The sequence below is a fragment of the Haliaeetus albicilla genome, chromosome 7, assembly GCF_947461875.1.
Source record: "Haliaeetus albicilla chromosome 7, bHalAlb1.1, whole genome shotgun sequence".
Taxonomy (NCBI): domain Eukaryota; kingdom Metazoa; phylum Chordata; class Aves; order Accipitriformes; family Accipitridae; genus Haliaeetus; species Haliaeetus albicilla.
In genome coordinates this window covers 22,642,562-22,667,457 of record NC_091489.1, presented here as the reverse complement: position 1 = coordinate 22,667,457, position 24,896 = coordinate 22,642,562, and the positions used below count along the sequence as shown (strand labels likewise).

General features: G+C 45.8%; 1 protein-coding gene and 1 long non-coding RNA gene across 4 annotated transcripts in view; one reads left to right on the top strand and one right to left on the bottom strand.

Annotated features, from left to right (window-relative positions):
- Positions 1-3,604: 3,604 nt before the first annotated feature.
- SGK1 (serum/glucocorticoid regulated kinase 1) overlaps positions 3,605-24,896 on the bottom strand; it is a 78,913-nt gene continuing 57,621 nt past the window's right edge. Inside the window, exons 1-12 of one of the 3 annotated variants that reach the window (XM_069787270.1) lie at positions 11,765-12,086; positions 9,047-9,122; positions 8,531-8,606; positions 7,969-8,073; positions 7,420-7,503; positions 7,185-7,316; positions 6,796-6,908; positions 6,469-6,592; positions 6,029-6,124; positions 5,761-5,916; positions 5,563-5,652; positions 3,605-4,835 (exon numbers count right to left, since the gene is read on the bottom strand). In XM_069787270.1, coding sequence (XP_069643371.1) covers positions 4,668-4,835; positions 5,563-5,652; positions 5,761-5,916; positions 6,029-6,124; positions 6,469-6,592; positions 6,796-6,908; positions 7,185-7,316; positions 7,420-7,503; positions 7,969-8,073; positions 8,531-8,606; positions 9,047-9,122; positions 11,765-11,996 — 1,452 coding nt within the window. In that variant the 5' untranslated portion in view covers positions 11,997-12,086 and the 3' untranslated portion in view covers positions 3,605-4,667. Of the gene's footprint in view, positions 4,836-5,562; positions 5,653-5,760; positions 5,917-6,028; positions 6,125-6,468; positions 6,593-6,795; positions 6,909-7,184; positions 7,317-7,419; positions 7,504-7,968; positions 8,074-8,530; positions 8,607-9,046; positions 9,123-9,230; positions 9,436-11,764; positions 12,087-24,896 lie in introns of those variants that run through there. The other 2 variants (XM_069787271.1, XM_069787269.1) reach the window with 2 other exon arrangements.
- On the top strand, positions 21,034-24,037 carry LOC138686092 (uncharacterized). Its single transcript, XR_011325420.1, has 3 exons — positions 21,034-21,438; positions 22,283-23,374; positions 23,411-24,037. It is a non-coding gene; the product is annotated as an uncharacterized lncRNA (long non-coding RNA).

The following is a 24,896-nucleotide window of genomic DNA, read 5'->3' as shown; positions in this document are numbered from 1 at the left end:
AGCTGCAGGCAGCTGTGCTCCGGGGATCTCCCCCCCGACAAAGAGGGGCACCGCGGGTGAAAGAGCTCAAGGGGGTTCCTGCCCGGGTCCCTCGGCCAGGACAGCGCTGCCACCGCTGCGCCGCGGCGGGGGCACCGGGTACGAAGGGCAGAGGCCCGGCGGGGCTGCTGGCACCCTTCTCCAGCCCTTTGGCTCCGGGGCAAAGGCCCTCGGGCAGCGCAGCAGAAGGCAGGCTCAGCGCCGGGCTCTCCGCGCTTCACCTGCCCCGTCGCCAGGCACAGAGGTCTCCGCGCTTTTTTTTTTTTTCCTTTTTCTTTCACTCCAACAGATGGAACGGGAGGAAACTGCAGAGTAAACAACAGACCCTGCTCCCGCCAGGGCTTGCAAGCACCCACAGTTGGAAAACTCACTCACACAACTGCAGGTGACCAAACAGAAACGTGTAGTGGTCATATACTGTTACTGTAGTGCCTGTACCCATACAGAAAAGCCACGAACTACTGAATTTCAGCCTCTCAAAGAAGAGGACTTCCATTTAAAGCCTTACCTGACACTGAAGCAATGCTGGCCAAATTGTCTCTGATTCAAAACATAAATGCAGTACATATCTGTATTAACTGTTTAAAGTTTTCTTTTCCAAATAGCAAACCTTTTTTTTTTTTTTTTTTTTAGCCCTCATTTTTTTGGAAAGTAGTTTTGGAAGCATTTTTGCAGAAACTTTCCATAGACAGTTCCAGCCAGCATGGAAAATTTTATCCCAATCTTTATATGTTGGTCTCGATAGCAGAAACTGTCAATGTGGGGAGTGTCAGAAACCATCCTTACCACAAGACATCTTACTAGCTCTACCGGGATAACTATAGCCGCATAGTATCACATAAGCATCTGTAGAGCTGGTACTGCAGTTAAACAGGAAAGTAATATTGTGGAATATTTAATTTCACTTCTTAGAAGAATACAGCTGGGCCAAGATTCATCTAATCTAACTTTAGGTACCCCAGGTAAGATGCCCAATTAGGACCACCACCCAAAGCTCTTTTCCGAGCAGCGTCCCTCATTTTTCTCAGCTACACGTAGAAATGTTTCACTGGAGGTGCAAGGCTGTACAAGAGCCTTGGTTTTCTTCACTACTTTCTACAGGGTCTTTATGAGAAGTGTACAGAAGATGGGCAGAGACTACTTTTTGAAAACCTTTTGGGGGCGAAACAGGCATCTCCTGCTTAACTTGCTTAAGATCCAGACTGCCCTCCAGAAGTAATGGCCTGCTGAGCACAAACAGAGCACAAGAAATATGCTGTCACTAAGAAGTTTCACTTATCTTTGTAAGAGTCATGAAACGGTCCATGGCTTATGGTACACAGAGATAAGTAATACAGACTAAACCATGTGAAATGTCTGAATTTATGTATTTAAATTTTTATGTGCGTATCATCAATACACTCCATCCAAGGGGTGTATGAGAGCCCAGGTACACTCACCATACAAAATACCATATGTTTGTTTTAAGGTTCATTGGGTCGACTGTTCTGCTAAGTAAAGCTACCCAAGCTGGTGGCAGTTACAACACTGCCACCAGCAGAAAATTTGGATGATTACTTCCATTTTACGAATGGGTGAAATTAAACCACAGGTTCAGCTCAGTCAAATTAACATATAACACCTATGTCAGATGGGATTTCAGGAGTCCTAGCCCTTTGCTTCTCAGTCCAGAGATTTTTCTCATAAGGAAGTACAGACCTTACAGACAGGGAATTCTGTAAAACAATCAAACCAACAAACCCCCAAAACAGCTGACTGCCATAGACTCCCTCCCTTCAGACATGACTGTAATACATCAGGTTCACGGAGATTAAAAACATGGACAAATTTTTCACCTTTTCTACACTAAAAGATTGAGGCGGCATGTGTTGAATATTCATTGCTAGCAGTTGCAGACTTTTGCACAAAGCAGCAGCCACATAATGAGCCTACGCATGGTAAACCAGTTAAAATTACAATCAGACATTGTTTTTTAAAAGTAACCCATTAAAATAATACCCTACATCTTGGCAAAGATGAAAGATACCCAAGGTACACCTCTGAGTTGCTGAAGTTCCATAATTCTTCATTATTAATGACCCCAGTGGGGTTTTTTTTCTTGAAAATGACAGATAGTATTTAATGTTTTGTTACCCTAGGGCTGCAGTTCTCTGCTCGTCTATCTGCACATAGCACCTAGCTAACGCCTGGGAAATGTGAGGCAAAGATAACGCCTATCACAAAACTTCATTGCTTAGCAAGTGCAGTTTCATTTTCTATAGGAGCATATTAGCAGCATACATTTTAACATCTCTAGCCTACAAGTCATCAACACAAAAGATGTTTCAGGCGCATTATAGCACTGCAAGACTTGCAAGGCCTGTCAGTACACTATTCAAAGTGTTAGTGAACTCATGAATTTGGGATTGTTGGAGTTTGAGGGGGAGGTGACTGCATCTCTTTCATATACTAACGCAATCTGAAAGGAGAGATGTTTCTATAAATTAGCATTTTCGGCTCCGAGTGTGGTCTCCCAGACACAGTTTATAGCTGAAGCCATACAGGTTTTTTTGTTCCTACATCCAACAGAGATGGAAAGTTAACTGCATGGTTTTACCTCGGACTTATAATGAACAGAAGTATCACCCCTATGAAAGCTTTGCTTACACTGCTGTTATCACAGTGGCCCAAGCAACAGTTAACCTTGCCCAGGTTTTTCTCAGCAACTGCTCATTTTGATTCTCCAAATTGCTAAGACCACCAACTGCAGTAATCAGTGGATAATGGGAGCCGTAAATAAGGTGCAGACACCCCATCCCTCATAGAAGGAAGCCATCCATCACCATGCAGAAGAAATTGAATGGGATCACACCAGAAGTGGTTATCTTAATTCTTGGCTGAAAGTCCCTCTTGCAGGCCACCCAGCAGTACTCGGTAATAAAAACCTGTATTTAACAGCTCAGTTTTACATGTATGCCTACCCCATCTAGCTAAGCATATAACCAGTTGATGAAATCTGCCTTCCCAATACAGATTTTGTCACACCAGTAAACACAGGGTGCATTACACTTCCCCACGTCATAGCAGCAACGTTCAATGCTCCAGGATGGACTCTGGGGTAGGGAGCTTCCATCAGCCTTAAAACCACCTGCTTTTAGCATATGCCTGCAGCATAGTGCTAAAACAGCTCAAGTCTTTATATACAGCTGACCTAAGGACTTAATTCTTCAAGTGTAGTTACGCTTTGTCCACACCAGAGAGCAGTACCTTCACTTTGCTGGAGGTAGAGAAACTCATTGAGGAACTGTCAACATTTGTACCACATAAGAGCACCCACATTTATACACACCCACTCGAACACCCCCAGTTAGAAGACCAAGTATTTTGCCAAGGTGTGTCCATGATGAGACTTGTATGGGTGCAGTTTGATGGAATAACCATCACACACCTAAGCAAAATTACACAGGTATCTCAGCTGATTGGCAACTCAGATTTGTTCTTTATCTTTTTTTTTAAAAAGCTGGCTAACACTTTTCAGAGAGAAAACCTTAGTTTTAAAATAAAAAATGACAAGAGTTTATGCAAGTATTTTTCAGGATTTTACTGCAAACCAATGGGTTTGGTCACAAAAAAATATGATACATATAACCATGTTAATTATATTACATTACAATGATGGTATACATTACAAGTAAGTCTGTAAGTTTAAATATACATCTAGAGTTACAACTGAATGTACAGATCTTTTTTACAATACATACAATCAGGAATGAAAAACCCCCAAACCCATAAATAATGCCCATTTTACAGATGACATTTTTTAAACTAAAAAAGAAAAAAAGAAATAAGAAAAGAAAAAAAAAACCAACAGCTTTGACCGACTGCAGCTGGGGCATTTTGGTCCATAAAAACCCTTTCTAAAAATAGAAATCTTTTTTCATAGCAGCAATGCTTTCTTCAAGCATTTGGATACAAGTAATTGTGAGCCCATTTCAGTAATTTTAGTTGACTGTATAGATTTACAAAAGAAATTTCAAAATTACACTTAATTTATCTTCCAAATATGGAAGAAACAAACAATGCCCCACATTGTGGTATCCTGCAAGTGTCACACTGATGCTTTAAACTAAGTCCATCTGTAGTACGCAGACCACACGCATACCATTTGTTCACATAGTAAACCCACATAAATGAACTGAGAAACACACTCTGCAACAGGGAAAGCTTTGGAGCTCACAAGATCTCATCAGAAAAAGGCACATTTCATAAAATCCTTATCACGTTCAGATAGATCTTCAGGCAAGGCTTTTCGGAGCATGATTTCAAAACAGCTTGTTCTTACTCCTACGATCTGCTGCAGGAGTCTATGGCAGCAGTCACTCTTGTTTTTCTTTCCCAAGGAGACAGCACCACTTTGGGGGAAGAACGAATGGAAATGAAAAGCCTGTAAAGCTCATTTAGAGAGTAATGTGCTCTTCAAAAAAACTTCCAGCAAACAGTGTAGTTGAAATTAAGGCTGCAAAGCTGCCATGGTGGAAATGTGCAAATTCTCTTTCAAGATGACTGGTCGACTGGCAGTTCCACCAGAAGGCCAAACAAAAAATAAAAATAATAGTTATTATTATTAAAAAAGAAAGAAAGAAAAATGTTCACAAGAAAGAGTCCACGGGTGGGGCATATGAGAAGCCCAAAAAAGCCTCAGCGGCTTCTTTGACGCTGGCAGTGATGAGGATGCTGTCTGGGGACTGGCCGATGGAGTTGGGGACTGGCTCATCTGTAAACTCCGGATCGAAGTGTCGCAGGTCACTGGGGCCACTCTGCAGAAAGGGCAAGAGACAACATTTAGACCCAAATGCTTTGTGAGTGCACAGTTCAATTCAAAATGGCGACGAGCACCCTTGTGCGAAAACTCACAGTGTTATCACCTCAGGCCCACTGTTTAACAGCCTTTGTCTGTTTTAGTTTGACCTTTTTTGTACCCTGCTGCAGATTGTCTCAATAAAAACAAGGTGATTCAATTTAATGCACTACCCTCCAACTAAGCTTGTGCAACAGAAGCCAAATGCAAACACACCACTCTGCCATGCAGCACTTTGCAGGGCAGGACTTTGATCTCAGGGCTAGTTATTAAATTTAGTTTATAAAATGCTCAGAAAGTGAAAGAGAACAACGTCCACAACCATATCCCTCTCCTTAGATGTTACTATATGACGAGCTAAATGTAACTCTGCCCTTGGGAAGCTACTTGCTTTCTACATCTTACCTTCCCCTTTGGTAAAACGGGGATGCTGGGGATTATTTTAAAATAACCATGCAAATGAAGCATGCGAGAGGCCAAAAACCCAAGCTAAATTTAGATTGTCCATCACCAAAAAGTCACCTACAGCTTATTTTTAACCTTGCCTGGATAGCCAAAGGGGAACGAAACGCTGTGTTCCCCAAACACAGCCATCTGGCCAGTTCCTCCCCGCTCCTGGGCACCCCACAAAGACAAGGGGCGAAAACACACTCTCCATACATTCTATAATTAGAAGTGATACGTACCACATTTGGGTTAAAAGGAGGTGTAATCTTCTTATTAATGAGATCATCCCAGTTAATTGGGGAGAAGAAGATGTGATTCTTAACCTCCATCTGTTACAGAGAGAAAACCAGATTAATTCAGACCCAAGCTAATGCAAGCAGCATGGCCTAGTCACTCCCCACCGTGCTGCCTAGAGGCGCTGGCCCATTTGCACTTACAAAGTCCTCCTTGGCACCAAGCCTCTTTGTCCTATCCTTCTGCAAGAGGCCTTCCAGGAGATGTCTAGCTGAGTTGGTAATATTTGGCTTCAGCTGCAAAGGTTTGTTCAAGATGTTATCGTACATTTCTGCTGTGTTCCTGCTGTAGAAGGGCGGCTGTGGGACAGGAGAGACCCAGGTTAGCGAGGCTCACAGGCGGGCACGGGGTTTCTTGTGGGGAAGGGACGAGGAAGCTCGTTTGATTTGTGACGAAGGATTCGTTGCTTACCAGGCCATAAAGCATCTCATACAGGACTGCTCCAAGGCACCACCAGTCCACAGTCCGGTCATAGGGCTGCTTATGAAGCACTTCAGGAGCGAGATACTGTGTAAGAGAAGGAAGAGAGCCATGTTAGCCAAAGGGATCTTTATAATTAGGAAGGCCTCTCCATTCCTGAATGAAAGCAGCTTACTGAATCCCAGCAACATCTAAGCTACCAGAAAGCTACAAGCTCTTTATAAACAGGGAGACGGCTCGAGAGCTGTTCTCTCCTGCTCAACAAGCTCTGTGTGTCCTACATGTCCTCACTGGCAGCCGGATATTACAAGACCCGTAATACCCCCTGCTTGTCTAGCCAGCCGTAAATATACATGGGAGACGGCAGCTTGCACCGACGAGGACAGCACTTGCTGCCGCTCTGTGAGTGGCAGGCTGAGGGTTGGCCGTACCTCTGGTGTGCCGCAGAAGGTGGAGGTCGTGCCATTGTGCTCTATGTTTTCTTTGCAGAGTCCAAAGTCAGTCAAGACGATGTGTCCCTGCGAATCGAGCAGGATATTCTCTGGCTTCAAGTCACTGTAGGAAGAGATGAAGGAAGACAAGTGTTCGTTAGACGAGATACAGTGAGAATATTTTAGGTGCAATTGTTTACGGAACTTCACTAAGTCACAAAAAAATATTAAAAGCAATTCTGAGCTCATATTGAGATCAACTTTTCAATGCTTACTCAAGAAAGCATGTGTTTTTTTCAGTCTGACAAACTGGACAAGGTTGCTTACCGATAAACAATGTTCAGGGAGTGCAGGTAGCCCAGTGCACTGGCGATTTCAGCAGCATAAAATCGGGCTCTTGGCTCCAGGAAGCAACGCTCCCTCTGGAGATGGTAGAACAACTACAGGAGACAGAGAGAACAAAGTTGTGTGAATGGCGCCAAAGCCTGTTAACAATGCACTTAATTAGACTCAACATATATAGCGAGGGAGAACAATAGCAGGAAATGGCCTAACGATCCTTTGGTAGTTCAAAACTTGGCAGGCTGAAAACATTCAATCTAGTAACTTTTCCCCCATGACTTTTCCCCTTGCAAGTCTTTTTTATTTAAAAGGAAGGGTGAAAAAGTCCACCGTGCACACAATAGGAAATACTACTTCATTTTCTTACTGCTTACCTCTCCACCATTGATGTAGTCTAGGACAAAATACAGTTTGTCTGCAGTTTGGAAGGAAAAGTGAAGCCCGACCAGGAAGGGGTGTTTCACATTTTTCAGCAGGACATTGCGCTCTGACATGATGTGCTTCTCCTGAAAACATAAGAAATCATCAATGTTTAGTACACCCGCTTAGTAATAGCAGTAAAAATATATATGATGGACATTGCAATGGCATCATGAAGAAGCAGCTTACCTCCTTCTTCTTCAGGATTGCTTTTTTCTGCAGGACTTTAACAGCATAGAACTGCTCTTCTGCCTTATGCCGTGCAAGGAGAACCTGAAAGAGGATAAAAATTCCAGAACTGAGCAATACTGAAAATACAGAACAACTTGTAAACACAACTGGAAAGAAGCATTTATGTTAACTGCTGAGCACTGCCACATCCCTCTGGTTCAATGTGCAAGCCCTTTGCTGGACATGCCTAACGCTATTACCACTCTGGCAGACTAATCTAGCCCAAAGTTCTTTATGTCTAGTTTCTTTCCCTTCCAAAAGCAAAGTATATATTCTTCCCAGCACCAGTGCACCACGCTCCCTGGCTCTTTTATGACTCTTTCAAACACAGCACACCACTCCCTCTCCCTGCAGCTACACAGGGAGCCAGGCACTGGGCAGCAGGACATGCTTGGGTCTGGTTTAAATGACCACCATTTACCAAAGCCAGTACAAACCTGACCCTCGGGCATTACGTACAACAGCCGAAAAATAAATAAATTACAACGAAAAAGAAGTTAAGTTTACCTTCCCAAAACTGCCTTTTCCAATCACTTTTAAGAAATGAAAGTCTGATGGTTTGGCATGCGGGTTGGATGAAGGACCAAGATTGATCTGCTGTGAAGGACTGGGCTAGAAAAATAAACAGACAGAAACCACGTTTATTAGAACAGTTTGGTAGTGAGAGTCTCGACAATGTCCCTTCTTAAAAAATATAAATACAAGTGACCTTGAAAATGAAGATTAGCACTCTTCTTACCACTAAAAATTTAATATTGACCTCTACCAGGTACCTTAAACTGCTAGGCACTGCCTAAGAAGAGTATAACAGCCATAGCTTACTTAAAAGTTCTTGCTGAGGTCTTAGCCACATTCCATAATGAAGGAACAGCTAATAAAGCTTTTTAAAATTTCTTCTCCATGTCAGGAAAAGAAAAAGTTTCAGTCTAACTCGATTAGTCTTTTTCCCAGTTACATCAGTGTGCTATAAGCTGAACAAAAGTAACACTCATGATGCTAATTCTGCTACACTTCTATTACCGTCTGATTCAATGTTCTAAAAATGCTTCACCGAGTAAAATCTACTTACCGGAGGAGAAGGATTAGCATTCATAAGTTCAGGCTCTTGAGGCTGGGAGATTTTCAAGATAGACTGAACTTCAGGGCTGCAAGGATAAGGACACGCATGATTAGTAGAGTTCCCAGAAGCATCAGGCAGAGCTTTCCACCAGAGGGCAAGCACGTATTGCTGACAAAGAATTTTGGGTTGGGCTATTACAGAAGGCAACTGAAACAATCTATTCGACTTAAGGAGTAAAATTAATCTAGAGAAAGTAAATTCCGTCATACAAAGAAGTGTATTTATACTGTAAGTACAGTTCAAAATGGGGATGAGTCACTACAAATCCCACCCAATTTATTTCTCCCAAACCCAGCTCATGAAGATTGTTGCCAAGTGAGTAATACCTCAAGATCAATTAACTCTTCCGTAACAGTCATGCCAGAGGTATTACAGTAAACAAACAGTTGTTTTTTTTTTTAACTATATCTCTCAATACGGAGTGGTATTTGCGACTGAAATCTGGCCAAAATTTCTGATACTTACTGCTTGCACGCATAGGAGTTGGTAGCTATCTTCTGAATGAAGTCGTTTAGCCCCATTCTTCTCTGCTTCATGAAAGCTATGAAAAGGACAGGGAAAGGAGAAACCAAATCGTTAAACCAGCCTGCGAGAAAAAAATCACAGCCCCCCCATGCATCCTCGAAGAAGCCCCCTCCCCGCCGCTCACCGATGAGGATGGCCACCATCCCCCTCATCTTCGAGTAAGTCAAGGTAGGACCAGACGCCTCGGCTGCCTTCACGGTCATTTTGGAGCAGGGGGGTGGTGGTGGTTGAGATAAACAACGAGCGTACGATATCACCGGCTCCCAGCACCGCACTGCCTCGGCGAGGCATCCGAGGGCGTTTAAGTGGCGGCGGGGATGGGCGGGACCGGGGCGGGGCGGCGACGGTCGGTCCCCCCCCCACCGACGTCCTCGGAGGCGGCCACTGGCCGCCTCCGAGGACGTCGGGGGGGGGACGGACCGACCGTCGCCGCCTTTGCCACCGCCCTACCTTGGCCGCAACCCCCGGGGGACGCCCCCCCCCAGCATCCCCACCGTGCAGAGCATCCGCGAGCAAACGCATCACACCCCCCCCGGGTTTGTTTTTTTTTTCCGGTTATATGAACTTGAAATCTGGTTCTGCCCTCGACGAGCATCTCTTCCTAAAGTGTGCGGTTCCCCCCCCCCCCCCCCCCCAACCCGCAGCCCGCGTCCGCTCCCGGGCCCCGCCGCCGGCCCGCCGCCCCGGGTGAGCGGCGATAAGGGACGCTGGCGTTTCCTTGAAGGAGCCGCAGTGACTCAGGAGAACAAGATTTCCTGCCCGGTTTTCAGTAAAACAAACAAATGTCCCTTCTGTGCACTGCCCTGATCCCGGCTGGGACATTACTGAAAGGGAAGAGGAAAAAAAAAAAACCAAACCAACAAACCAGCGTCTTTTTTTAATGCCAAAAAGGGAAACAAGGGGGAAAAAAAAAATCCCAGTCCCCTGAACTTGGAGGAAAGCACAGACACCAGCTTCTAAAAAAGCTGGGGAGGTGACCGAGGACTGGACAAGTGCACTAAGGGAGGGGGGAAAAAAAAAAAAAAGGAAAACAGCCCCACTCCGCAGTTTTTGTTTCCACTGTACACGGCCATTTAGAACACCGTGTACCGGGACTTAATTGCTCAGTCGCTTCCTTGCGGGCTCACCGCCTGCATGCACGAACCGCAAGGTGAAACGATGCTGCCGGGGCCCCCCGCCCCCCCGGGCGCAGGCAGGCACAGCGAAGGGTATCAGGGCCTCCCCCTAACCCCCCACTCTGGGGCGCACCCCCCCTTGCAGCCCTCGCAGGGGGCAGGCGCGGCGGGGGGTGCCGGGCTCCTGCGCGCTACAGGCGGGTGGAACTTTCCACCCGACGGGGCGTTCTCCATGCACGTATTTCGCCTTGCTGTCTGAGCGAAGGGCGCTGGGCTGCGGCCAGCGCCTCCAGCTGCAACGTGCCCCCCTCCTCCCCCCGCCCGGAGACCTTTTCTTTTTTTTTTTTCTCTCTTTTTTTTGACTCTGCACCCGCTGCTGCTGCTGCCTCTCCCCGCAACCACAGGCGGCCGCTGGGCGGCATCCCCTGGCAGCTGCCTATATCATCTGCCTCGGGGCGGGTGGGGGTGATGGCAAGCACCCCAGCACAGCAGCCGTCAAGGGCTGCAGCTCACCCTGAGCAGCAAGACGGATGACCTGGAGTACAGAGATAACCCCCGCGAGGTGGGCACAGCTCTTCAAAAGCGCTGCAAAGGCTTTACAGCGAGAGAGTAAGGAGGGATGCTTGCCGGCTCCGCTCGTCTCTGCACCGAGCCGCCGGTGTCCTTCCCGAAGCGGCGGGGGGGCTCTGCCCGGCCCCGCCGGCGCGGTGCGGGGGAGCGCAAGGGAGCCGGCGCCAGGGAAGGAAGGGGCGACGGAAGCAGCAAGGAAAAGCTGGCTGCAGCTGGCGGGGCTCTAGCTTCTCCCACTTGTTGCTTTCCTCACTCTGTTGCAAAAACTGCCACTCTCATTAATGGAAAGGAAAAAAAAACCCACAAAAAACTAAATGACCCCCAAACTTGATAGATTGGGATAGGCGCAGCCAGTTTCCTCAGCCCCCTCCGGACTGCTTTCAGAGTGCTGCTGTTAAAAATTGCTCGAGACCCGCAGTTTTGAGGGTACCCGGAGCTCCCGATCCCCGCTGGCTGGCTCCCCTGGCATCTCCCTCCGGGCTCAACGACGTGGCGGCCCGCAGCCCGGCCGGCGCTGCCTCCCCGCCACGCTCCCGCCAGCTGTGCGCGGGGGCAAGCGGCTCCCGGCCGCCGGGCAGGCTCCGGCGCAGCCTCCCCCCCCCCTCTTCTGCACAACCTGCCGCGGGGTGCAACCCACTCGCCTCCTCCCCCGCTCCACCGCGGCCCCCCACGCTGCCCGCGAGTGCCCGCGGCGCAGCCCGAGCGCGGCCCCGCCGCTGCCCGCCGCTGCCCCCGCTCCGGCCGGCTACGCCACCGCCCTCGGCCCCGCTTGCATCGGTCTTTCAGCCAGGGCGCCGCTGCTCTCGCCAAGTCACCTGGCCCCTTTCCGTGCCAAACGCTGCCGCGGCCGTACCCCGCACCCCCCCCCCGCCCCGTATCCTCCGGTGCCCCGCTGCTGGAGGGGTTACTCCCCCCCCGGGGAGCAGTTTTCCTGCCGAGGCAGGGCGTCCCGCCGGCAGAGCGGTGAACCCACCTTTCAGCGACGACTTCTCCTCTTTGCCCCGCATCTCGCCTCCCGCCGAGAGCCCGGGCGCGGCGCGGCAGCGCTGAGGCTGCGACTGGGCTCCCGGCCGCCGCTGTATTCCCAGAGAACTCCCCTTCCTGGCCGGGCGGCCCGGAGGCAGGAGGGAGGCGGCGAGGGCGGCGAGGCCGGCCGCCGCTACCGCTGACCCGCTTATGGACGCAATCTCGAGGGCGGCTGACATGCAGGAGCGTTATAAAGTTCAGCACGGGCCGCCCCGCACACTCTGCCCCGTTGCAACATCGCCCTCAAAATTACTGTCATCAGCGCGCACACGCACGGGCAACGGCGGGGGAGGGGAGGGGACGGGGCGGGGGGGGCCGCTCCGGCCCTAATTGACCTGCCGGCAGCGGCTAACCCTGCCCCACGGAAGGAGGCGCTGCCCACGCTCCCCCCGCCACGGCTGGGTGCGAGCTGCCGCGCACCCCGCCCCCCCCCCAAAAAAAAAAAAAGAAAAAACAGGCTCCGCGCCAGAAGGGGCAGAGGCGGGGCGGGGGGCTGCCGCTGCCCGCGGGGGGCGGAGGGCTGCGGCTGCCGGCCGGGCTTCCCCGCCGGCCGGATAGCGCCGGGGCGGGACCGGCGCCCCGCTCCGACCTGGCACCCAGCGCCTTCCGCCGGCAGCGCCCCGGCGGCGCCCCCCGCCCGCGCGGCTCCGCTCCCCCGCCGCCCGCCGCCCGGCCCGGCCCGGCGCCGCGCACCCCCGGCCGCGCCCCGCCGCGGGAAGCCGGTGTCCGTCCGTCCGTCCGTCCGTCCGTTCGTCCCTCCCGCCCTCCGGCACCCACCTGCCGGCTCCCGCAGCCGGCAGGGCCCTCGCCCCCTCCCCGTGCTGGAGGTGCCGCTCGTCCTCTCACAGCACGGGCGTTTTTAACGTGGAAGGGAGGAATTCCTCCCAAGGGACGAATTACCATTGCTTATAATTCACGCGGCGTTCTAAAGTCATGAACTGGAGTTCTCAGAAGCCCGGGGATTGGCTCAAAAACCTGAGCGTCCTGAAGTTGCTTTTTAAAACTTTTCTCTGCAACGACAGCAGCAAACACCTTGACAGTTGAAACGGGTGAGAGCACACACGCAAGGAAAAGGTACCCAAAGATCCCCTCTTTCGAAACCCAAGTCTTCTAGAAAAGCATCAGACATTGTGAAAATCTCGAGAAATTGCAAGGGCTTGCATCAAGAATTTGTGTAGTCAGTGGGCTTAGGGGTGTGCAGCTGAAAATTAAATACAAGAGAAGAATAAAAAAAATTACAGGGATGTTTCACGCTCATGTTACTTTTCTCCCTCAGGCTAAAATTTTGACAAATTGTCCTGACCTTCCAAATTAATAATTTTTCAAAGCAAAATGAATAAAAATAAAGTAGAAGGTGGACAATGAAAACAAAAAAGAAAGGGAGACTCCACACAAGGAATGTTAAAAGTTACTGAACTTCTTGCCCTGGGATGTGTGCACACCAAAAGTGTGGATGGGTTCAAGAATGGCTGGACAAATTAATAGGGAAAAAAAAAAAAAAAGATTTGACTACAAAGATGGTGTGTCTGAGCGGGAATGTTCCTGGACCACAGATTCCTGGGAGCCAGGGCTCTTTTGGGGGCAGATCACTGAAGGGTTGCCCGTTCTTGCCCTCTCCCTTAGCAGTGCACTGTTAGCTGGTGCTGGTAACCCAGACTGACCTACATGGACCTTGGGCCCACACCTTCATTCTGACAGTGTTATATTGCACTTCTGAGTGGCATGATACTGTTTTTTTATTCACAGAGTTTAACCACTCAGAAAACCCCAGGAACTGCTGCTTACTGGCAAGAAGAAAGAGAACTGATTTGATTTGTAACATAATGTAAAGCATTTGACTCTGCCAAATAGCTGTATTCCATGTAAAAGTAGTACTAGGTAAACAGATGCTCATCAAGCTCTTCACCATGCTAGCATCCAAATCAGGGCCGCGCTGCCAGGCTGTGAGAGGTGCAGAAACACAGACTCTGCTGGAACTGTGGGCGACCTACGCATAAGGGCAGAGCATGCACGACATGCTGGCTTACTGGTATGCGTAACCCCACGGTCCTGCTGATGCAGAGATTGGGACATGCCCAACGTAAAGCTAGGAGGGATGTGATTCAATTTATCTTAAAGAACGAACACACACACATCACTAATGTGGGCCTGTGTTGGCCAATGCAGTTCAAAGCACCTTCAGCAGTAGCTGGACTGTGGAAATGTGTCCCTCTAGAGAAGTCTTGCTGTTTGGAGGGTTTCTTCATCTGCAGTGGACAGATAGATGTTAGTCCTGCCTGATAGTGTTCATGAGGCACAGAGAAACTTTCCCCTCTTGCCCTTCAGGAAGGTCAGAGGCTTCAGCAGCCCCCATGGTAACTGGAATTTGTAAGCTCTCTTCCTCTGATTCTGTCCTGGTTCTCACTGTCCGCTGCGGAGGAAGATTTATGAATGCAATTCAGTGCCTCCATCCTTCAGGAATTAGATTCTCTGATAGCTTCTGAACTTTGGTTTGGCAATGAATTCAGTGCTGAATGAATGAATTCCTGCTTACTTATCTTGCTGAATCAAGACCTTAGGATGTAGCAGGTTGAACTGTTCCTAGAATTACTTGGCTGACTCTGGAAGGAAGCTTACCCAAATTCTGCAACTGTTTTCAGCAGCATTTGGCTTTGGGTTAATTAAACAAAGATGGAATTCAAGCCTTGGACTGTAGGAATGATATAGCCCCTGAATGCAGAAGGCAATGGCACTCCTAACAGCATCTGTCTGCTGAAGCAAAATCTCAAAAGCTTTTATTTTCCTCCTGTAAATCCCCAACAAACAAGTTCTTGTCTCTGACCTTGTAATTAAGTTTCATGTGCAACAGCCAAAACTTTCAGTCAAGACCTTCAGGCTGCCCCCACAAATGATGCCTACAAGTAGCAGCAAATAGATAAGGAACTGACTAACAGCTTTAATAACAACCCCAACAGAGATTTTAAATCAGGAGCTTTTGAATGCTGTCAACAGGTCTGCTAGACGTTGTTCTGACAGGAGGTTTATTGACTGAAGCCCCTATTGATCTGGAAACATCTAATTGATTTCAGTGTCATATTTTGCCAAACACAAATTTGGAACATCTTTTATTTCCCTTTTCTGATGCTTACGGAGCAGGTTTACTGCATTGTCAATAAGAGGCTTTAGTGCCAAGGGATTACTCACAGGATCACAGAGTGATGCAGGGCTGTACTGAGAAAAAAGTAATTCCCGTCCTTGTAGAAAGCAGTGGAAAATTACAGCATCCTTTAGATGCACTGACCTCTAGTTAAAATAGCTGATAAACGATGCCCTAACTTCCGTTTTAATTCCAGCACACTGATTTGAGTCTAACGGAGTTGTTGTCACTGTGACTTTATGAGCAAATGTTGCAGGTATTTCAGCCTGTAGCAGTCAAGAGAGGGGTGACTGCAGAGGGAGCACATTTGTATGCCTTCCTCTGAGTGTGCCCCCCTCCCCAGATTAGTATAAATCCTTGCAATATTGTGTAGCCTCTCTAGCTGAGAATCTTCATAAAGCCAGGTTGGATGACAGATACTTGAATTCATTGTTGTTGTTATAAACTTAAAATAATGTGCTGTGACTACACAGCATTTGGTCTTATCAGAACTGAATAATGCTAGTATGGTAAAAGAGTTGAAAACGTAAGATGGAAAAGTGATTAAAAAAGGCTCATGAGAAACGTGAAGATTCTTAGTGAGGCTGTGACTTTGGTCTGCTGGTCCCTTTTGGTCACAAGGTAGCCTAACGTGAGGAGCTGGTACGTGCTCCAGAATGAATAGTGTAAGCATGCAGAGGTGGATTTAGGCATTTTCTATCACAGACACAATCTGAACAAGTTTCTCTGTACCTCTCACTTGAACATATGTGCTAAAATACAAATGATAGCTGATCTAACCTAGCTATCAGGTCATCTCTCTTTCCCTTATCTTCATCTAGTGTTCCACGAGGTGTTTGCTACCATGATATCTCAATGCCTTTCATGTGTATACAAAACCCCCATCATCACCATTGTAGTTCATTATCTTAAACGAAAGATCTCTTTAAGCCTGTAAGCCCTCCAGCAACCTTGGAGTTAAGGCACTGAATGCTGTAAATAGTGAGCAAATTAGTCGAAGAGAGGAATTTTTGCTAGAGAGGGGTTCAGCTGGCTGCTAACGCAAAACAGCAACTTGGATTCTCGGAGATGAATTGGGTATGAAAACAGAGGTCTGCTAAAGGGAGGCTCATATTGTCAGGTCTTAATGCTTTTCTTCTTTGTGATACCACCATGTCTCTTGCCATTATGTTGGCTGCATTAATATCCCTCACTATTTCTAGGAGATTTTCTTTCAGGAGGTGTAAGAGGCTTCCTGGGCAGAAGGATGCAAAACATGCATGCTAAACAGGGCTTTATCTATAGGGATTTCTCTCTAGTGATCTATAATTTTAGGACATATTTGCCACAGCTATCTGGGTCCATTGCTTTCAGTGGGGTTATTACAGTATTTCTGAGGGTAGACTAATTAGTCTAAGCTAGAGGGTGAGGGAAGAAGTGTTAATTTTGCCCTAGGTAACTGGTCCAAAACGGAGTCAAAGTATTTATATATTCATTCATAGTGTATTTACCATTCTTAAGTTTTGGCATTTGAGTTAGGCATATAGTCACCAAAGGTACCCTCCTTGGTCAGAAGAGACAAACAAGCACCCTGGAGGCAGCTCAGTGCATCTGTGGCCTGAATCAGGCAGTGTCTAATGTTTAGCTGAAGGAATTTGGGCCTGAAACTCGCAGATAGGTAGAGGCTTTTTTGAATTACAGGTGGGGTTTTTTTCTTATTTCTGAAGCTTCACATGTAAAAGACATGGAATTACTTTAGAGGATCATGTTGTCAATATGGGCTGAGAGAGCTGGTCATTTTTTTTCCTGATCTATATAAATTTATATAAAAAGATAAAATCTTAGGGCAAGTTTAAATATCATATGTGATAGGTAGAGATTCCTGACCTGACTCAGTTCGGTCTAGCTATGGACCTGGAAGAAGACTCGTAACATTGGTGGAATCCTACCTAGATATCTGGTATTACTATAGCCCTGGTTCCCTTCCCACCAGGAGCTGCCAATCACAGTGAAAGATGTGGGACTTGGAAACACTGACACCTAAAATGTTGTGATTCAACAAAGGACTTGAATCCAGACTGTGGGGAAGGGAAGGAAGTATAACTGTATCCACATTGAACTGGCAACTGGTATCGTCACCTGCCACCGTCCAACATGTTGGAAATTCCAGGAAAGTGCTTTTCCCACAGCACATGATCACCAAAAGAATATTACTGTAGGACAAAGAAGTCCCACAGCTGTTTCACAGGCAGACACAGAAAGAAAAAGCCACAAACATCTGCAGCATTAATTTCTTTTTTTCACTTCCAGATGCTATTTTCAAACCTGTTCAGTCATTCACTGCACTGTGAATCTCTAGTACTCCAATTAGTCCAAATTTTTTTAATACCTTAAGCCCTAAAGTGAATTGGCAACCTTTGATAGGGGTTTCATTTACTTTGATAGAAGGTGCCTTTACTTTCTTTGTAAATGCTTTACATGATTCCACAAAGAAGAGATTAACTTCAGGCAGCCAAGCTCAAACGTTTTGACCATAGGTTTACTAGACTTCAGGAACGAAAGGAGCTGCTAGAACATCTAGCCTGGCTGTCTGTGTAACACAGACTTGCCTTTGCTGCTACGTATATCAGGTCCAACAACTTTGCCTCTGAGGTTTCTTGTCTCTTCCTCTTAACTGAAGCTTGACTATCTCAAAATTTTCATCCAATTCAAGGATAAGAATCAGGAGGTTTTGACAAGCACAGACACCCACCCATGCATAATCATGCAATAGACCACAGGCTGTGTGTGTCTGACCTTTCCAGCCTTCAGCAAGGGCTTCCTTGTCCCACTGCATCTGCAGCTGCTCATCAGCACCCACATGGCGGGTGTTACCAACCCTTGGGTCAGCTGGCAGATCTCCATGTGGGAGCTCCCACTAACTCCCATTAGTCAGCCAGGTGATGAGCACCTGGGCACAGCCTCTTCAGCTGGCACAGCCGAAGCTGGAGGCTGATGCCTATCCCGGCCTGCTTAGTCAGTGTGCGAGGCAAACAGTGAGCGTAGTACCACTGATCTTACACACCTTGGCTGCATTGTCATTTTAACCTCGTAAAAAAAAGGATGCAGATTTGGAAGCGTGCCACGCTCCACGTAGCTGCTGCTACTTCGTAAAGCTTCTCGTCAGAACCTTATAACACTGTGCTTTTTTTCAGAAAATATTGAGTACAGGAATGGGGAAGAGCAGGTCTAGCATATTGGATTACTGGCAAATGCAGTGTGACTGGTACATAACTCTCAGCGTGACACTAATCTCTATACCTGCAGTGAGATGAACGCAACACCTCTCTGCCTAGCTGAATATCATGCATTGGTCTTTCATACAAGACAGGCTTAATAATGCTGTAGAATTTTTTTTTTTTTCGGGGGGGGGGAGAACAGGAGAAAGACAATCAACCATCTCCATGTATTTTTAATAGGGCATCAGAAAAATTAACTCCTGGAACTCTGGCATGTTGCAAACACGTCTCAGCCTGCCGCAATATAGGAAACATTACTAAGCAGTTTGTATTTTGTTGATAGTGGAGTTCTTTAGAAATACAGATAAGGTTCCAGGTGAAGGAAGTGAAGCATAAAGAGTGAAGCAAGTACTGTCCAGTGAGACAGAGGATTGAAAACAAGACTTTTGGCCTTTGGTGTTGTACCATTAGTGTAGACAGACAAACCACTGAGGGCAAATATACAGTTTAAATACAGAAAGGCTATGCACAATGTAGCTGCCAATGGTAGCTTTAGTCACTTGCAGAGAATAGCACTGAGGACTTCTCTGCAGTTACAGGGAATTGTGTTACTAGTGCTGTTATTCGTGATTTTCACTTAACAATGGTTTTCACTTACGCATCTTTTTATCCAGAGCTCTTTAAACCCTCACACAGGCAAACATTAACAGTGACATTTTAAAGAATGAAGAGATGGGGAAGTTGGATGACTTGGGTCATTGTCATATGATGAGCCTGAAATAGAATAAACATTTTGTAGAGCTTGTGACTTTCAATCCCATGCTCAACTCATTGGACATATAGCCCACCTCCTACAAGGCAAAACTTGACAACAGTTTTGCTCATTTAGTGACTGACCCAGACTGACTGACTCAAAACAGTGGTTTAAATCACAGCTATTGGACTCTGAATCGAAATCAAATGTGGTCTTCTCCTAAGTTCCATGAGGTGTGCAAATAGTACTCTAGTTTTGACCTGTTCTGCAATTTTGAGATTCTTAGCGCTTTTTGCAGAAATGATGTATAGGCAGACAAGGAGTAGAGGAAGGAAGGGAATTTCTCAGAAAGGAGGAAAATCTGTTTGTGCCAGTGTTTGAGGTATGAAAGTATAAAATACACAAGGAGCTGCATATGCCGGATTCAGCTGAGTAGTAACCCTGTATCTGCATAATCCTTTTTTGTTTTTACTATACCTGCTTCAAAATGAGTAGTACATGGTAGTAAAGTATGCTCAGCTTTGTCTCGAGATAGCACTCTGAAGTATTTGTTACAGACCACATTTTTCTCATCTTTAGTATTATATATACATATATATTTTTTGCTGTGATCATGTTTTTAATTTAAAATGTATTCTATTTTGTTTAACTTTTTAAATTTGAACAGCATACTCAGAACTTATAATTCTTTCATCTAGTCTCAGGTCATACTGATGAAAGATCTGTAATCACTCAAGCCCCAGAGCATTCACCCTGGTTATTTCAAGTATATTTGTCTTTAGGTGCTGCAACCACAACTAGCAAACTTCCAAGTCACTTTGGCTGTGTGAGCTGAGTCATAGAATAATACAAAAGGACTTCTATTCGTGCATTTGTGCTCACTGGAACATATTTATATGTACAGTAATGACTAACGAACTAGTGAACACATTTGCTAATGACAGCTCAATAGGAAAATGTGATTTTTTTCAGGGGGGGTAGGCTGTTATGATGTTAGAGACTGTGAGAACCAACATTAATTCATTAATATAATGAGTGTTTTTTCTTTATACACATCTTTATTCTTAGATGTGGTATTTTAAATATTGAACAATATTATGAGCCTGAGACATCAGGTCCCACTTTGTTGTATAAGCCTGTCTGTGGATGCCAGGATAGGAAATAAACTTCTCTGAGTGTTTCTGAGTATCTCGTGCCTTCCCCTTTAACAGTGTCTCTCAAATCCTGTTAATTCAGGGATTATTTAGGATTTTGGAAAACTATCCATGGACTACCTTATACAACACAGCTATAAGGTTTAAATTCAGAAACAACTGTAATGAAGCTAAGCTTTGAGTGTTCACTCACTTGCCTTTTTCAGGAATGTTTTGGGAATATCATTATTTTTATTTCTGTGTTTCTTTTGCTTGACTGATCAGTTAGAAAAAAAATTGTGACTGTTTTGCAGGACACCATCTGATGTTTAATGGACTACCAGGACTGCCACATGTTGAGAAACACTTCTGTGTGGTATCTGACACTGACCATTACTGGAGATGAGATCCTGGGCCAAGTGGACTTTGGTTGGACCAAAGTGGCAATTCAGATGCTCTTAAAGCAATTTAAGAATGCTAAACTGATTAAAAACTATCATCTTATCAACATATTACAGCTACTGACTTGTAAAAGGTGCTCTTTCATCACTCACTATCATTTTTCCCGGAAGATCTTTAAATAGATTTCAAAATCACGTTTTACTTTAAATTGGCTCTGCAGGAAGAAAGACAGGCTTCCAGGCTGCATGCCATCATTCACGAGCATGGCTCAGCATCCTGATGCTTCTGCAGGGCCAGCTTACAAGAAATGTGGAACCGCTGAGATGCTGAATTCTTTTCACAACACGAAATGTTTAGACTGCTAGGAAAGAAAAAAAAGGGAACTGGCGTGGGAGTGCATGGGGAACTCCATATAGAAAGAGGAAGTATCGTGTGACTGATCAGGAAATGGGTACAAAGCATCTGTTTTGGTAGTATTTTCACTTGTTTTGGGGGCATTTCCATAGCGAACTGGAATCTGGCCCTGCGTGTAGGTATTACTTCACTCCGGAGCGAAAGGCAGGCACTAATTTGGAGCAAAACACAGCAGCCGTCAGCATGAGCGCATAGCAACACGGCACAACAGCTGAAGGCAGGTCGCGCACAACACAACATCCCGCTGAAACCGCAGAGGGTTGTAGAACCATTGGGGGCTGCAAGAATCACAAACAACTCTCTGACTTCTATAAAAAGAGAAAGCTATTTTCCAGGCTGTCTTTTCTGACAGGAATTGGTTCTCTTTTGCCTCCAGAAAGTCTGGGATGCAGTCCCATCTGCGCTACAAAAACTCCAAGGAAGCATGCAAGGCAGCAAGGTGCGAACAGGATGAAAGCCCTTTCTGGTCCTGCCTGGTGAGGCACTTCTTTACCATGCACAGATTTGACACGAGAGAATTTTAGCCTTCATCTTTCCATAAACATTGGCTGGTCTGGAGTACACTGCCAATCCTCATGATGTCAGGTCTGTTCGCTCCTTTGGTTTTGTCACATGATTTTTATTTTTTTTTTTTTTTCCAGAAGCCAAGTCCAAAAATATGAGTTTTTCTTGTGTAAAGTGAAGTTCTGCTTATGCATTAGCTCTTGAGCAAGTTGTTGTTAGTCACATCTTTGCAGAGTTGTGGGGAGGGTAGTGTGCTGCCCTCAATGCAGTGACGTCATTTTTGGAGGAAGTCCTTGTATGGACAACTTATTAATTGATTTGGAAGACTTCAAACAGCATTTCCAGGAGGACCAGTTCAAATTCCAGATTTGGTTTTCCTTATTCAGTCATTCCTCAGTCAGCTGGGAGGCAGAGGCAAGCTTGCATATGGTGGTGCAAGTGGGCAGCACAGAAAGCTGAGACAAAATCCCTGACAGAGGGTATTTTGGATGTCCCCCTCTAAGACAGAAATGTAGTGGTCAGTGCTCCTACAGTGTTATAAAGGGACTGAAATAAATGAAAGCTATATTTCAAGGGCTGTCATGGTAAAGCTCCTGAGCAACATACTCAGTGAGATGTAGAGCGAGGCAATTATTTGGAGGACTCTTTTTGCCATTGCCTTTCCCATCTCCAGAGAATGAAAGTTGTTAGCTTAAATGATTTCAAACATGACCCATGCCCATTTGCTAAGTAGGTCATATTAGTCTACATTTGTCCTGGATCACAGTGTAACAATAGTGACAGGGCATAATTTTCTGCACTGCTCCCTTGCTCTTTTTTTTCAGCCTTGCTTTTCCTCTGTCTTCTTTCTGTCTTTTCCACTACTGCTTGGAGGGATCTTTTTTCCTTAATCTGCTCCTACATCTCACTTTCTTTTCGCCCTCAGGCCTTTCCTTCTTCCTGGCTGCTTCGAGTTGAAGCCAGCACTCTGAAAGCAACATCATCAGCCACAGTCACCTTCAGAGGGACATCATGAGTTCAAAGTCATCTTCAAAATGATTTCAAGTGAAAGAGATCACTTTCTCACGTTTTTATTTCACAGGGTGGAGTCAAATAGAATATGGCAAACTGTGCACAGTTTTGGCCACCCACTTCAAGAAGGATGTCAAGAAACTGGAGAGAGCCAGAGTGGAGAGCTACCAGGATGGTCAGGGGTCTAGCGCACAGGACCACTGAGGAGAGACTGAAGAGCTGGGCTTGTATAATCTGATGAAGAGGAGGCCAAAGGGAGTTGAACAGCAGCCTATGACTTCATGATGAGAAGCTACAATGACACCAGAGCTAAACTCTTCTCAGTGGTAACAGAAGGTGCAAGAGGGGGCAATGGCAGCAAGCTGAGTGTTCAGCTCGGACATTAGGAAACAAAATGCCCACCAGGAGGGTAGCGCAGTCTGAGAACAGGCTTCCTGGAGAGTTGGGGGAAACTCTGTCCCTGGAGGTTTCCAAGCCTCAACCAGACAAAGACACGCTGACCTGCTCCAGTGCTGGCCATGGTCTGGCCTCGGGGTGGGATGGGTGACCTACAGGTTCCCTCTAAAGAGCACTATAACACTGCAAAATCACGTACTTGTCCTCTCAGAACACTTAGTACAGAGATTGCCAGGCTGTCCCTCAGTTAGCCAGTCCCTCCTGACCTGGAAGAGGAGGAATTTTTTTTTTTTTTTGAAGGGAAGGATAATACAAACCAGTCTGAACAGTTATGGTAATTCTGGCATAAGTGAAATACTTGTGAATACCTCTAACCCTTGCTTTAAACTGAATGTATTTCATGTTTTCACTGCCTTTCAAAACTCTACGTTCTTGCGGGTGCTGGAAGATGTGGAGGCAGACCGCAATGCTGAGAGCCTAGCAAATGTGCCCGGCAGAGCAGGACCTGTAGTTTCTGTGTTTAAAACTGTGTTGCAATTCTGATACATCTGTCCTGTAACAACAGATGTAAGGGGAAAAAGTTTGTGTGGACAGAGAAGATACTTCTGAAGTAGTCCTGCAGATGATGTTATATTTTACCTTAAAGGATATTTATAGACCCCAGGGTACGGTAGGTCACACTGTATTAGAATGTATACTCTCAGTTCTACAAACCAGTGTATTTATTTTTAGGTAGGCAAGTAGCCTCCTTAGTTCTAGTGGGATGATTCACATCCATGTGATGATGCATACATGTGTTTATAGAATAAAACTTCTTTTTTGGTTGTTTCAATATTTATGACTTTTCTCTGAGTTGTTATTCTAATGAAATCTTTGTTCTTTTTTTTTTTTTTTTTTCCTGGGGCTCTCCACAGGCATCTGATGCTTTTTGTGAAGAGGCGTTTCTCTTACAGTTTCCAATTCCTTCTTATGAATAAATTTACTTATTTTTACTGGGATGCCTGAAATACTTTGTTTAGGACATAGGTTATAAGCCACAATCTTGCGTTTGCTACAATTACTTTTAACGTACTTGCAAACTTAATTTTTTTTGTGCAGCTATTTTAAAAGTAACAGCAATTTTCCATCTGTTTTAATCTGCAGTAAATGAGTTTATGCTGCTGTGTTTTAGGCAGACAAGAACTTGTCTTCTTCAGTAATTATCTCCAGACAATGCTGTTTGAATGATGTGATAGGCTAAATGAAAATGATAGCGTATCTCAGGTAAACTAAGCAATTTCATTCCAACATATTAAAGTCTGATTATAATAAAAGGTTTTGAATTCATTTCCCTAACCACTGAACTGATATTCACAAATTGCCTTCTGAGATGTACAGTGACAAAGCGGATATAAGTATCTCCTTGAGACTACAGAGGGTATCAAGGAACGATATGATTGTTGACATCAGTTAAAATGAATCCTTTTTGATACCAGCGACTGGGATCAAACCCCTTACTCCCCTGGTTCCTGAGAAGCAGGAAGGTTTTTGAGGCTTTAATACAGTCATAGACATCAGTCATTGCTTCATTTGACCTGAAAAAGTTTAAAACATAGTTTCTCCTCCACACGAATAGAAGCCTTCATCCTCCTGTGTAGGAACTGGGAAAGCAGTAGGTTTCTTTGAGGAAGTTTTCCCCTCTTTCCTAAGGCAATCAGTGTGGGGCCAGCCACCTCTTTGCCTAGGGCCCTGAAAGGTAATTAGGGGATAATGCATAGCAAGCCTTAGTTAGCCCTTCTCTCTTCTAAAACACATTTACCTCAGAGTATTTGCATCGGTGTCAAAAGAATTAAATGTCTCCTCGGTCAGGCTGTTCTGTTACAGAATCCATTTCTGCTGTGTGATGGTAAGGGCTGATGAACCCAGACATGTCGCTACGTGGTACCCTACCTTGGTTAGGGTTCCCTCTTCCTGGACAAACCTCACCCTTTGAGAAGTGCAGTCACACAGATTTCTCTTGCAAAAAATATTGCAGAAAAATATATACAGAGAGACCTCGTGCTACCATTAAAAAAAAAAAATTGTTAGTTTTGTCTTTTTTCTTTGTAAGGAAGCAACATGGGCACATTCCCAATTTCAAGGTCAGTTTTAGA